Source organism: Talpa europaea (genome assembly GCF_964194135.1).
Source record: "Talpa europaea genome assembly, chromosome: 10".
NCBI classification, from domain to species: Eukaryota; Metazoa; Chordata; class Mammalia; order Eulipotyphla; family Talpidae; genus Talpa; species Talpa europaea.
In genome coordinates, this window is record NC_140077.1 from 25,509,902 (window position 1) to 25,525,368 (window position 15,467).

At 35.9% G+C, this 15,467-nt stretch overlaps 1 protein-coding gene across 1 annotated transcript; it reads right to left on the minus strand.

The window, feature by feature from the left end:
- Nucleotides 1-847: 847 nt before the first annotated feature.
- On the minus strand, nucleotides 848-15,263 carry CEP55 (centrosomal protein 55; the record flags this gene model as incomplete). Its single annotated transcript, XM_084245111.1, has 8 exons — nucleotides 848-1,048; nucleotides 1,662-1,787; nucleotides 2,470-2,541; nucleotides 3,833-4,146; nucleotides 5,771-5,921; nucleotides 10,359-10,427; nucleotides 12,860-13,135; nucleotides 15,081-15,263. 8 exons carry the CDS (start codon nucleotides 15,261-15,263, stop codon nucleotides 848-850), a joined length of 1,392 nt encoding a protein of 463 aa, XP_084101237.1.
- Between the last annotated feature and the right edge of the window lie 204 nt (nucleotides 15,264-15,467).

A 15,467-nucleotide genomic window follows, 5' to 3' on the forward strand; every position in this document is an offset into this window, starting at 1 on the left:
CAATACCTATCTATATATCTATACGCTTGACATAGTAAGACATTAAATAACTTTATTTTCTCTTTTATATTGCAAAGAGTGGCCCAGTGTTAAACGTTTTAGAAAACCTGAAGAAATAAAAAAATGTTTTGGTTTACAGAAGCACGTATAAAAATATATATTGAGATAATCTGCTTATTACATTGCCCAGTTTTTATGGGTTACAAAAATAAATAAATATTTGAAAATCAAACAAGAGGGCTACATTAGATTTTTTTTTAAAACTCTAACAATTTTAGCTGACCAACATGTGCTAGTGAAATTCAAGTTAAAGTTATAGTCAGTTAATATGACATAAAATGTCGTATGTTGCCACTTAAGGAATATTCCTTAAAGCAGAATCTGCTTTGCGCTTAGAACATAGCTAGGCTTACAGTTTCAACAATAAGCAGCATAAAGACCAAGAAAATTCCTAACTTTTCTATAACAATGAGCAAAAAAATGAAGTCAGTATCACCACCTAACAATGGACATCTAAATTGGAATTGTAGACAGCTTGAATGAAAAATTAAAATACAATAAAGATCTTTGCTTAACTATCTTTGAGCTTTTAAAACAAAAAAACATAAGGCATTTGTTTGCCTGTCAATAGATTTAACCTATAAGCAATAACCTGAACTATCTTTTTTCCATCAAGTACTTTTAACAGTGCAAAATGTTAGTCATCTAAGCATTCAAAAAAAATACAATGATCACTCCTATGCCAGTCAAGGTTGACAGGCAGTTTCTTATGAAAAAGATGAAATAAGTAATTCAAAATGACCGTAAAGCTAAAATAAGATACAGTATTGACTCTTTTGACAAAAAACTACTTTGAACAGTATTCAACGTGGACAAGTAAGTCTCGATGTTCGGTGGCTGGATACTGGATATTGCACTTGGGACACTCCACCAGACTTTCGTTCAGTGCAGCAGCAGGACTTTTTGGTGAGGCGATTTTCACTCTGTTCTCATTCTCTCTCTGGAAAGTGACTAATGGTTCTGTGAAAGCAAACTCTCGAAGTTGCTTCTGAAAAATAAATGTCAAACACAGTTTGCTGATCAGGCCTACTGGATAATGTGGTCCCTGCTCAGTTCTGCAGACAGGCTTTCTTTTGAACCTCTGGTCATCATGTTAGAGTGGTAACATCGGAGTTGGTTATAAATTAACCAAGTTGCCCACGAATTACTAGGGTTGGGTGTATATATGAACAGGTTTTATTAAAATGCCTAGAATCAAATGTAAAGCAGGCCTGTGTGCAAGGCTTACTAAATTTGCTAGTTTGGTAAAAAGACAGCCAACTTCAGCAAGCTGAATTGCATGGAATTAATAATAGAAAAGAATTTTAGCAGAGTAAACAGATTATACACAGAAATGACTAAGATATTGTATAATACCTTTGAGACTTTCCTTTTTCATGATTTTTTTCCTGAGGAACTTAGAATAGTCAGTAAGGCTTAAAAGCAAGTATTTTACAGCACACTATGAAAATGATGGACAGTAGGAACACAAAGAAAAGTACAGAAATAGATGTTCTTTAAGCTGTATCCTCTTAGTTTGGGAACTGGTTTGATATGTAAATGGAAAGGTGGCAGAAAGAGAAAGAAGAAAATAAGTTTTAATTTATTCATTCCAGACTCACCGATGGTTCCAACTGTGTTATTTGATTCCTTGTTTTTCGGAGCTCCTTAATAATTACATGCAATTGATGCTGCATATTTTGACGGTCAAGTTTTTCATTTTCAAAGTCTAAAGCACATGCTTGCATCTGGAAAAAAATGCCCAGGACAAGACAATTACAGCTAGTATATACAGCCTAAGTCTCTTGACTGGATGCCTGAGTTTTTTTATTAGCATAAGAAACACTGTTGTACCATTGTAGCAAGAATTCATCTGAGCACAGAAAAATGTTGAGAAATGGAGATGATTATGGCTGAAGATTTGGTTCCAAGGAGCAAAGTCAATGCCTGAACGTATAACTGAGTGGAAATAATTTAACAAGTTAGGACTTTTCTCCCCATCCTCCTCTTATGGTGAAGTGGGAGAAGGGAAAGAGGTGGTTGTTCCCTAGTTTGGAATGTTTTAAAAACCTCTAAACTATGATTTTGAGATTAAATGGTCTCTTTGAGTTCTGCTTGAAGTGATTAGAGAAATCCTGTTAGGCCAGAATATGAACTATAAGAGTCTTTGAGGAAGAACAAAATCTGACAAGATGAATATCTACCTGTCAAGAAAACTGCTATCTTACCCCAGAGAATCTGGTTTGGCATAAAAACAATCACAGGGATATATGGCTAGCACGATCTCTTTAAGCATTTTCTGTTAGAGTTTAAAAAACATATTTTCTACAATTTTCAAATGGTTCTTCATAGCATAGTGTACACTTGAGGAAAAATACTATTTTCTAACAAGTTGAAGTAAATTTAGAAGTAAGTAACCCCAATGAGTACCTGCTGTTCCAACAGAGCTACCCTTGTTTGTTCCTCTTGCTGCTTTAACAGAGCAGTGTAAAGAGACTGCACCTGTGGGTGTAAACAGAGCCACTGTTGTCACATGGAACCTTTTAGCAACATCAGGCCTTTTATCATTTGCCTGGGATGCATAACAGTTCACTTCACAAGTCTCACATCTCTAATTGGGACAAAACCTGCTAGTAGCCCCTGCTGGGGGGACAGTCTCCCAGCTGGTTGGCTGTGTGATGGCTACCGATGCAAGCGCTGATAGCACCACTGAGGCTGAGGATTCACTGAGGCACAGACTGAGGTTGATAAACAGCACTGAGCTCTGCAGTGGGCACAGCTACTTCCCGGAGATGCTAACACCTACTAATACTGCCCAGTAGGATAACAAAGCCAGCACTGCCTTGTCTCCTTGATGTCAGAGTTGAAGCAAAATTCTCAATCATTTCTGCTTAATTCTAGTAAATACCACCACTCACACCTAGAGGCAGAAATGAGGGTGTAAAGACAAAGAAGGTAAATGTTATAGACTACTTTTTCCCATTTTAACTTCTGGAGGATTTTTAAATTACTATTCTAATAGCAGTAATAACATTTTCTTAGCCGTTTAGTTTTCAAAGCACTTTTATAGTATCTCAGTGAATCATCACCAGAGATTTATAAAAGAAGAGGTTATTATTATCAGTTTGACACATGAATAACCTTAGGTGAGTCACTCCAGGACTGGGGACCAAGTGTGGACTCCAAATGGTTTTTCATACTTCCATGCTGCCAAGCAAAATTTAAATGAATGAGTTTCTGTGCAAGTAGTATTCCAAATCTATAATCCTAACTCTGTAACTTCAGCATTACTGAGGTTGCCTGGCATAAAGAAAGCTGTGAGTATAATGAGAATATAGAAGGTGCCACGTGAACCTAAGTGTAGTATCTTCACATCAAGGTGCCAGCCTAGGAATGAGCTTAGACACCCTGTTATTCCATACCTGCCTTTAGCTTCTCACATGTACCCACTTCCTTTCTTGCTCAGAACCTTTGATACGCCATTCCCTCTGCCTGGCGGGATTTCCCAGTCATTTATCTTGCTGGTTTTCTTCTTGTCATCATGCCCTTGTACAAACACCATCTTCTCAGGAAGACCCCCAATATCCCTTTGTCATATAACCCTGCTTTATCTTCTATATTTAGGTACTTGCTTATGGTCTCTTTCCATTTCTAAATATGAACACCCATGAGCGGTGCAAAAACTTTTTTTGTTCCTTGCTGGTTCACTATCTGGTAAAGCAGTCCCTGACACTTAGTAAGTACAGAAAAAGTTGAACTATAAGTCATGGAAAGCCTTCCCGGTTAGGCTTACCTGAGATAACAGCTCTTCAGATCGCTTCTTCTCTTCTTCAAGTTTTTCCCTAGCAATATCATTCTCTTCTTTGAGCCTTTGTATTTTTTCTGTTTTATGCCTATCATCTTCCAGGTGTTGGACATGTGCCTTTCTTTGTAAACATAATAGCTGATTTAAATCCTGAACTTCTTTTTGGCTTTCTTCATATTTTCTTCGAAACTCACTAAGTTCAGAATTCAACTGAGTGTTGGTTTGTCTTTCAACCTCAAGATCTTTCTTTGTCTTTGCCAAAACATGGCTGTAATATTTTTGCTTTTCCTCTTGAAGAAAACCTGTGACAAACACATCAGGGCACAACTCACTTTATAAAATAGGCAATATTCCTGAAAAGAAAAACATGAACACGTTTCTATAAATGAGATGACCTTATTTTCTCACCTTTCAAAATGAAGAGTCAAGAGCTAGGGCTGATATTTGCAGAACAAGAAACAGAAGTATGGTTTCATACTTCATTATTTGAAGTTACAAAACTAATACATGGAGGACTAAAAATAGAACTATAACTATTCTGTGGGGAAGGAAACTCACTACTGTTTAAAAAAGACAAATCGACAAGTAAGGATGTAAGCTCACTATTTATAGAGATGGAGTTAATTACCAGAATCAAGAATAGAAATGTTAGGGCCTCCCTTGTGGCTCAAGGGGTTAAGCACCACACTATGAAGCAATCCACAGCCTCTGCAGCACGAGTTCGATCCCTGGCCAGCCAGGGAGCTACCCACATGGCGCAGCAGACCTCTCCTGTCTCGCCCACTGCTCCCTTCAGCAGTGTACTTCAGTCAATCTGCCTGCTCTGCTCCCCACTCTCACTCTGCTGAATCCTCTCACCCCCCGCATCTCAGCCTATGCCCCAGCTCTTATATGCATAAATAAATAAATCTAAAAAAAAAAGAAAGATTAGAAATGTTAAAAGCAGCTACCCCGACAGGAGGAGGAAATTGAGATCAGGATAGGAAGGGAAAGGTGGAACAGGGCCCCTCTCAACTAATATAGACAAAAAATTAGATTCAACATGAACTAAAATCTTACTTTCAGTGTAGCAAACTTATAAAGACAATACAGTTAACAATTTTGTCAGCTTTGATTATCTCTAGAGACATTCCCTTCTGTATTTTCTTTTTAGCATCAGCTTTGTTGTAAATATTTCAAAGTGAACTCCAAGTTCATGAGCCTGACTCACTCCTGTAGAACTCAAGGCTTTAGTCCTGTTGAGGCTGCCAGTCTTTTAGGAACCACTTTGCATGGGGGTTTCTCTCCTTTCCCGAGCTCAACACCTGTAACTCAACACGAGAACCTGTAGCTCACACCTGTAGCTCAACACAAGAACCTAGTTCCTCTTGCATAAAGTGGAAATGACCTTTCTTGACCGGCCTCTCAGCGTTCTCGTGAAATTCAACTGAAATAATGTTAGAGAAACTGCAAAGCACTTGACAAAAAGACAGTATTGTTCAAAACTATTGCAGTTCTACGTTGAGATTTAAGTGACTGAAGCATCTTTTATAAAATGTATTCTTCCTCCTGGGATGGATATAAATAAATTCTAAAGGGACAAAGAGTAAAAAAGGTAACAGGTGACAAGGCCAGCTCTGGGGGAAATGTTGGCGAAGGACTTTGAAGGAGATGGGAGGGGGTGAGGTGCACAGTGGAGAAAATTTAATGTAAATTTGGTAGCTTCAAAGCTACCAAAGATCCCCCTATCCTGAGCCTCATGCCCTCTTTTATCAGAAATCAGTGAGGAAATAAAACAGACTTCCTAAAATGGTATTTCTTATTTAAGGGCTAAAAGACTTGCTTATTTTACTTTCTAACACATCTATAAAAATCTAAATTTGATGAATCTCTCCTTTTGGAAATGTCAGGCAGGCCTACCCCAAAGGAACATTTTTATACCAGTACCTTCTGATTCTGTCTTTTTGGTCTGCTGTGGGAGTGAATGAGCAACTGTTTCCGATTTCTGTTCCAATTCAGAGATCCTTGCTAAAAGTCCTTTTACATAGACCTCTCGCTGCTGATCATACACAAGCCACTGCTGATTTTTCTCCAGAGCCTCAATATGAAAATTTAAAAAAAAAAATCAATAGCAAAATAAAATACAAAAATATGATAATAATAATACAAATTTTATTGTACAAATATGAAAAAAACACCAACAAAATCTTAAAATGGACAAATGAATTATAGAATAATTTTAGACAACTAGTGTATGGTTTATGACACAGAAAGATATTCTAATGTCACATACCTTCAGGATATCTAACAACATGGCAAAGATATGGTTACATGGGGTTAAGTTCATTTGACTGCTGTCTCCTATACACAACATATTTCCACGTCACCCTCTAGATGCCTTTACTGGCCAAGGTAGAGACTAGCACTGCTCAGATACCCTTCAAGAAAGAGCTATTTCTGCCCAACATAGGATTCTGCTCAGGTTTGTATCCTGTCTGACAGTGCCCCTGACCAATCTGGCTTCTTTCCTTTTCCTTTCACAGATGTTGCTCCCACATAAATTATTTGCACTCCTAAACCTATCTCAATGTCCTGGAAAATCAAACTTAAGTAGCTGCTCCTTCTCTTATTCAATTTTCACCCTTTACATCTTTTAGAACTCAATTAAAAATCCCAAACCAGGATCACTCACCTGGTTTGTGTAGAGGTACACACACACTATTAATAATTAAAAATTATTTTACCAACCATCTTCAGCTCTTTATGTGTTTGCTGTGTCTCTCAAACAGATAGTAAGTTCCTTGAAGGATTCCAGCTGTTGCTTATAATACATGTGCAAGAAATTTTTTGGATGATAACATTAAAATAATCAGTTAGACATGGTAAATGATTCATTTTACTGTTACTGCTAATAGTTTTTCATTTTGTTCTGTCTTTCTCTCAGGAACTTATGTATGTTCTGATAGCCCTACTAGGCCACAAAGCGTAAGTTTGAAAATCTTATAAAATTACACCTACATTTTCTGTGGCTCCTACCACCTGATTTGTGGCAAGACATCAGCACATAAAAAGCTACATTAACTTTAGTGGATAAAACAAGGTGCAATATATAGACAAAAGTGTGTAGATCTATGACACAAGCTCTGTGACTCACTGTTCTTAATCACTTGATGCTTGGAAATTCTATTGAAAGCAAAGCCAAAGGAAACAGCCCAGAATCCCCAGCAACTACACACCACCCCTCTGCCTCACCTCTTGCCCCCAGTGTTTCCAGGGAAGGTGGCAGTTCTGTTACCGAAAACGGGGAGCAAATTCAAGTTGAAAGGTAGCAAAGATGATTCATTTGCTAGTGCTAGAGGGAGAAAGGCCTAAAAATTATTTAATTTACTAATTACTTACGGTACACTTAAGTCTGAAAACACGTACTTGTTGGTTTAAGGTTTGAGGTGCAATACCCTAAAACGCCACGTGATGGCAATGTTACTTCAGTCAAATAGTAAACATTTCTACTCCCTACCTCTCTCTTCTCACTGAATTCTGTGCACCTGCTCTTTTATTTGATTGCTATTAATGAATATTGATATTATTTTTGCATCCATCATGGCATCAGTTATCTCTTTCAGTTTTATGTCATCTATACATTTTTTAGTCAAGCACTGAACATTTCTATCTAAGTTATCAATAAAAACAGGACCAGAGTGGGCAAAAGTGGAGCCCTATAAAGTGATGCTACAATGCTTCTTCCTGGCTTGATGGGGATATATGAAATGTTCCTTGGGCAAAACTTTCAACATGGATTAAAATGTTAGCATAAACTAGAGGAATAAAACAAGAGAATCAATTGATAAAACTGAAATATGAATGGTAGATTACATAGAAGTACAGTGTTCATATTGAATTTATTAAAATTGCTGCACTGGAGTCATGCAAGAGATAGCCTCCTTCTTAGGAATACACTTTAAAGTATATAGGCTATGGACGGAAGTAACTCATTCTAAATAGTTCCAAAAAAATATTGTATGTGTATGGACTGGGAATTGAAAGAGAAAGAGAAAGAAAATAACAAAGGTTGAATTTTGGTAATGGGTATATGGGTAGTCTATATAGTATTTTCATCTTTGTAGATTTTCTTAAATTTAAATTTTTTTCAAATAAAAATTTTAAAATCATTGTTTATTATTATAATCTTCCCTAAATCTCATGTTTAAAAAACAGATTTTTTAAATTATGAAATACTTATTAAAACTGCCTTTTAGCTATCTAGTTTGAAAGACACTGACACTGGACATTGTTTATAGTATTAACTACATGTAATTATTTCAAAATGTGAGGTGAACCTAAATGGTAGCTAAGGAATGATAGAGCTAGGCCTCAAGGAAGATAAACAAAGGTTTTTAGGGCTTATTTTAGCATAACAAATACCACTTCTTAAAATAGGTAGGCAAATGTATACAGGGGATTTTGTAGGAGCTTGAAGGAAGGATGTGGGACTAGAAATGCTGATTTTTCAAAAGTCAAATAATGTGAGCATAGGGATTAAGAGGAGTGAGAGGCTTCTTTCCCTGTTTTCTAAGTTCTCTGACAATTCTCCTGGCCTAAAAGATCTGTTGAGATTCCAAAGGGACAACCAGAGCTAAATGACCTCTTACTCCTCAAACATCAGTGGTTGTCAAAGGATAGTCCATAGATCACTAGCAATAGCAGCAGCAGCAGCAGATGGAAGGGGCTTGTTGGGAATGCAGAATCTCAGGCCCTACCCTAAATCAACAGTATAGGAATCTTCATCATATGAAGATCCCCTAGGTTCGTATGTACATTTGAGTATGAGAGGCTTTGCTCAGCCTAGCCCACCATTTGAAGGTGAGTTGGGTTAAATTTTACTCCACTTGTCTAAAAGTCTTACAAGATAAACAGAACACAGAAGAACAATGTGATCCTTAAATAAATTGGGAAGATAAAAAAGAACAAAAAGATTGGACATAAAGTCATAACATTTCAATGTTAATATTATAAAAGTCACTACCTAAAAAAAAAACTTTAGCTAATATTTGAGGCAGTTAACACTAAGAAGTCTAAAAATTACATGAACGTTTAAGCAACAATATTTATTTTCAGGCACCTTACTAGAAGAAACAGTACTTAAATTTAAGAAATTTCACAAGATTCCATTCATTCTTTCAAATATTCTAGACACTGGGAATTAGCAGTGAATGAAATATGCAAAAATCCTTCACTCATAAAACATATTCCAATGGAAGAGCCAGACAATAAACAAGATAAGTAGATTTTAAGTTTTACAGTAATATGGGACAAGATGGAAATTTAAATATAGGAAAAGGGAATAGGAATTATTTTGGGAGCTATAATTGTATACAAGGTGGCTAGGAAAACCTATAGCTCTGTCCTCTGTTCTATGCCAACCCCATACCCCCAAACCCAAGAATGCGACAATTCAGTAAACACCTGGGGAAACAGTGTCAGGTAAAGGGAGCAGAAAGAGAAAAGGTGTTGTGTTACTCCAACATGGCTGGAATGATAAATAAAGGGGAAACAGGTGTGTAAGGTAAATTATTTGTAGAGATGCACATGTAATGGGGAAGTACTGCTATAAATAGAGTGATAAGAGGTCAGTCTATCACAGAACTGATTTTGATATCTTCTTTATTTTAGTTACCTCTAGGTAAATCATTTTGATAAGGGTAAGCACCTTATCAAAGTACCCCCTATTTAGACACTCAACAGGAGCACCCCATATTTAGACACTCAACAGATTTAAATTCTTCTCTTGAAAATCAAATAGTCCTCAGGGTACTCTTGCTAGATAAAATAAAACAGGAATCTTAAGAATGCTTAGACCAGACAGACCTGCCAGTAATATTTCTGGTATCAAAATACCTGCCTATGGATTAATAATTAAATTAAGAATTTTATACTTCATATATTTGATATCAAAACTTAGAAAAATAAACTAAATAATAATCCTATGCCCTCAATTTATTCAATTCCTAATGAAGCCCATTAGTTCACTTAGGACATAAATTTGAAACAATATAGTTTTGCATATCTCTAAAATAACCTCATATCAAATTCTAGAGCAAAGAAGTAATGAATGTTATACAAAGAATACATTTCCTTATTAAACTATGAAAGTAAATCTTGGGTACCAAAGGAAAAATTTCATGCTAAAGAGTACATCTTGCATAAAAAAAAAAAAGAAACTATAAATTACATTATAGTAATAAAATAGTTGGGACAATTAGGTTGGGTGCAGAAAAGATGTTGAAGTATTTGGTGGTGATGAGTAGTTTCTAGAACCCTCTAACCTACAGAGATCATATTTAAAAGAATTGGCCCTTTTAATGCCTGGAATGTGACTTAAAAGGCAGAAACCTAGAAAGATGATCTCTAATCATTCAGTTCTCCTTCTTAACATATTTTTTCAAATCATAGCATCAATGCTGTCAATGTCCATGAAATTCAAGAATAAATGAATTAGTTCTCTCTAGCTATAACAATAAAGGGAAAATAAACTTACATCTTTCAGCTTCAGTTCCATTTCATTAATATTACTCATTGATGAGTTGAAGCAGCTTGTAGCCATAGTCTATAAATAAACCAATATTAGTTAACATCTCAAATTTAACAATATAAGTTTTCTCATTATATTTAGTTCCATAATAAGCAGGATACACTTACAGGGGGATCCCCAAATTCAGATTTAGTACATGCCAAAGAACCGTCCTTCCATGTAGCAGAGAAGCACCAGAAGAGAGTTAAGATCTCTTGAAAGCTTCCTAAGCAGATTTGGAAACCCTGAAATTTCATTATCTACCTTGACTTCTGAGGCCCTCTGGATGGCAGTGTCACCAGAATAGCCCTCAGTGCATGTGAACAGCCCAGAAGTTTTCACAAAATAACTGGGCTATTTAAATGAAATCTACAAAACTACTAAATCATAAAACAAAAGGTGAAAGTTGTTTTCTACAATTCTATTTGTAACAGTATTAATCAGTATTAGTTCATATAGATTATATGAAACTCAAAACATAATTTCTTTTTTTTCCCTTCATTTTTTCAGAGAGGGAAAAAAAAAGAGGGTTAAGTCAGTGATTAAAGAATCTGCCCTATTCAGGGCCTCCCCAGTGGCGCAGTGGTTGAACGCTGGGTTGCGAAGCTGCCCACAGACTCTGCAGCGCTGGTTTGATCCCTGGCTGCTCCCCGGCCACCGGAGGAGGGTCCCACATGGCGCGCAGACCTCTCCTGCCGCCTGCTGCTCCCCTCAGCAGTGTACTTCGGTCCTTCTGCCTGCTCTGCTACCCGCTCTGGCTCTGGTGAATTCTCTTACCCTCCCGCGCTTCTGACTGTACCCAGTGCGTGTATAAATAAATAAATAAATCAATCAATCAATCAATCAATCAATCAATCTTTTTTTAAAAAAAAAAAAGGCAAAAAAAAGAACCTGGCCTATTCAAAAGATCTCATAAATAGCTGTATTTTAGTCTTTTAACAGTTGTAAGGGAAGAGATGTATGAATGCTGGCAAGGAAATTCAAAATCTATTTTTCTTCAAAGGTGATATAGGTACAGTTTAGTCCTCTAGGTGCAAGTTTTCAGAACTAGTTCACCAAACCCCTTCCCTTGTTTCTCTGGGTACACTGTATGTCTACATTTCCCAGCCTTCTCTGTGGCTAGTGGGGTCATGATTAAATTCTGTCTAATGGAATGTGGGCTAATACCAGGCCTGGTCCATAAAACCTCCCCCAGTTCTCCACACGCTCTCTCTAGCTCCCAGCTTTACGGATCTGGTGGAGGACTCCAGAGAGCAGCTAGAAGGGACCTAGATATCTGACTGACTGTGGACAAGGCCTCCTTCACCACAACCTCTGACGTGAGAAAAAGAAATACTCGTATAAAATACATTCTTAAAAATGATTTCTACCAAGATTTGCCTTTCTATTTTCAAAACTAGGGAAACTAATTGATTCTTGTGTTTTCAGGAAAAGTTTTAGTCAGCTTCTTTGGATCTGACTGTACTGTTTTATGAGCTTCTCTCTGTGGAATCCTCTAGAAAAACTTAACTGCTTTGAACTTGTCTGTAGAGACATCTTTGTCATTTATGTGGCAGAACACTTAAATGTACAGCTCGGATCACGGTTTACTCTAAAGGGGAGATTAAGACAGACCCTTAATAGCACTGAGGTATTACATCTAAAAGCTATAGATTCTTTATTATAGGTGGTATTAATAGTTAAAATACTCTAAATTATACTAGATTAAATTCAGATGTCCAAATTTTCAAAAGAATTAAAGGTCTAATCAATAAGAAACTATTTATTGAGGATTTTTATATGCCAAGCACTATATATAATATATAGCCTAGTGTATGTGTGTGTGTGTGTATATATATATACACATATAAATAATTGCACACACACATACATATACATATAAATAATTGCCTATATATATTTTTAATTTTACTGATGTGGAAACTGAGGTTTAAGAGACGGCTCTGGTGAATTCTAATAAGGTTAGAAAGGTTAGGGAATTTGCTGAGAGTCACGCACAAGTGGTAAGTGGCAGAACTGCCTCCCACAAATCCTTGCTTTCTGCTACAATAGACTCTAAAACAAAGGGAGAGGGAAGCACATGTCATTAGAAAAAGCATACTGGATATTAATTTGATATTATACGTCTGAAGTGAAAAATAACCTCAAAATGAAGCTTATTGTGTTTCATGATACAAACTATTGAAGTAAGAACTAAATAAAATCTTCTTGGCTATTGTAGACATACAGTGGACTCTGTATTCTGAATATTCCCTAGGCAAAACAACAGTGTGGGAAGTGAGGAAGTCCTATTAACTATTTTTGTTTATGGAAAGGGTATTGGATTATTTAAAAAAAAAAAAAAAGCGACTTGTTGGTAAACTATACCATTTCATCATTTGACAAGAATGCTTTAAAAACTCATTCTTCGTAAGAATTATGAATCATAAGAAAGGAAAAAAATCTGGATTTAAAGAAATTATTAGTACCTGTTTTACAAGAAGTGTACTAGCATTGTTTTCAAGTTCAGCAATTCTTGTAGTTGAGGCAAACAACTGATTTTTCAATACATCTGACTCTTCAGACAAGGATTTCAACAATTGTTCCCTTCTTTCACCTTCCTTTGTTTTCTCTTCCAGCTGTTCAAGCAATGCAGTTGTACTACATTTGACCTTCATCTGGTCTCTAAGTCGCTGTATTTCTTTATCCTTCTCTGTGAGGTGATGATCTTTCTTTTCCCTCTCAGCTTCGAGGACTCGAATTTTCTAGATATAAACTAAGAAGAATCTTAGAACAAAGCCAGGGCAAATACGAAAGTAAACAATATGCTACAATAAGCATTTGTGAAGTGTTTGTTATATATTGAGTCAGCATTTGACTAAATACCACAGTTAAAAAGAACATCAAGCCAACGTCTTATACTCTGAGAGCTCATAGAGAGGTAAACCTGTATATAAATGCCAGATACTAAGTACTCTAGTTAAGATATAAATAAATAAATGGGTTTGGGGGGTGGGGGGCGGGAGGGGAAGGATTGGGGTCAGAATGGGGCGTTTGCAATTGTATGGGGGAATATAAAAATAAAATTTATTATTTAAATAAATAAATAAATAAATAAATAAATAAATAAATAAATAAATGGGACACAAACATACAAAAGAGAAACCACTTCTGTCAAGAATAGTGAGAGAGGGCCTCCCTGGTGGCGCAAGGGTTTAAGATGCAACCTATGAGGCTATCTGCAGCCACTGCAGCACGAGTTCGATCCCCGGCCAGGGAGATACCCACATGACAAAGCAGACCTCTCCTGTCTCTCTTGCTGCTCCCCTCAGCAATATATTTCAGTAGATCTGCCTGTTCTGCTCCCCACTCTGTCTCTGGTGAATCCTCTCACCCTCCGCACCTCTGGCCTGTACCCCAGTTCTTGTATGCATAAATAAATAAATCTTAAAAAAAAAAGAATAGTGAGAGAAAACTAAAGAAAAGTTGGTTCTCACTTGAGTATCTGTGAGTAATCTCACTTGAGTAATCATCTCTCCATCACTCCATCTCTAATAATCTTAAAGGCTAAGGTGAGTCACACAAGAGATATATGTTCACTGAAGAACTTGAAGCACAGAACTTAAAAATTACAGAAGTTTATAGCTGGATAAAGGTGTATTCATTTACTTGTTTCCTATTAAAAATGATTTGGTATCAAACCTAGAAGGTAAATACCTTCAATGTATTTATCCTTTTGAAGGACTGGAAAGAGAAAGAAGGCATGCTTGTGGAACTGCTGCTGGCATAAGAAAGCATCAGGAGAGAGCTGACAGAAAAAGTTTACAGAATTACTTTTTGCATTCTGATATAAAATGAAAAACTTGCATGGGGGGGGTGCAAAAAACATTCAAATATACAATGGAGATAATTGAGTTGAAGAATTGTGTGAAAATAAGAGGATTTTAGCTAACTTTTAATGGACACAATTTGAACAAATAAGCAGAAGTCACAGGAAGTTTAATTTCAACAGATTGAACTGATTCAGCTGAACAATGTTTGTCTAAAGTAGAATAAACTGGGAAGAGATCTCCCAGGGAAATTATTTGATTCCTTCACCAGATTGCAAAATAATATTGATGTCTAAGAATTAGTGATGGATCATTTCTCAATGCTTAATAAGAATTACCTCAATTTATATTGTTAAAAAATAATTTAGTTTTATGATGTCCCTATAAAATAAAATGTAAAGCAATCCAATGATTCTATTTAATACAGGCCATTTATTTTCTAAATACAAGCAAAATAGATACTTTGCAAAAAGAAATTAAAAGTTAATGATTAAAATTTTAAATCCTTCCAGTTCTAATAAATCCATAACTGCTTTAATGATCATGCCATAACAGACTATAAATTAGGCAATCTGAAATATAGTTTAACAGAAAATGAAATGCCAATATATGGCAATGATTTTACCTAAAAACAACAACAACAACAAAAACACCTGAAAACAAAGATTACTTGGAAAGCTGGCAAAATATAGAATGTGGGTTATAAAAATATTCACATTAAAGTCTCAAGTCCATAAATACTTTGAAATATTTAGGTTTGATTTTTTTTTTTTTACATTTAGTGAACTAACAGAAAAACTAGATAATTACTAGGAAACTATTTTCTCATCTCTGACAACAAAGCTTACTACAATTTAAAGGATTTATAATGCCCATTTACCTCCAAAAGTCTGTGTCTTTCTTTATCAGTCAGCTTTCCTTTTCCGATTGTGATTTCATCCGCTGATGTTTTTAAGGCTGCAATTTCTCCCCTAAATTTTTCTAATGCAGTTTCTGATTTGGAGTTACTGGGCTTTGATCCCCATTTGGCTTTGATTAACTCTTTGGGACTTCTGCAAGACATCTCTGAAATTATCTATAGAATAAAAACATAATTATATTTTATAAACCTGAATTTAAAAGATCAAATCTCAGGCTTAAAAAGGTCTAATAACCCATCTACAAAATAGAAGAAACTTCCTCTCCAAATAGAAATGTTATAGCCAAACCAGTGGGGTATGTATGTGGAGGTTGCTGGTAATAATTTATATTTTTAAATCTGGGTGTT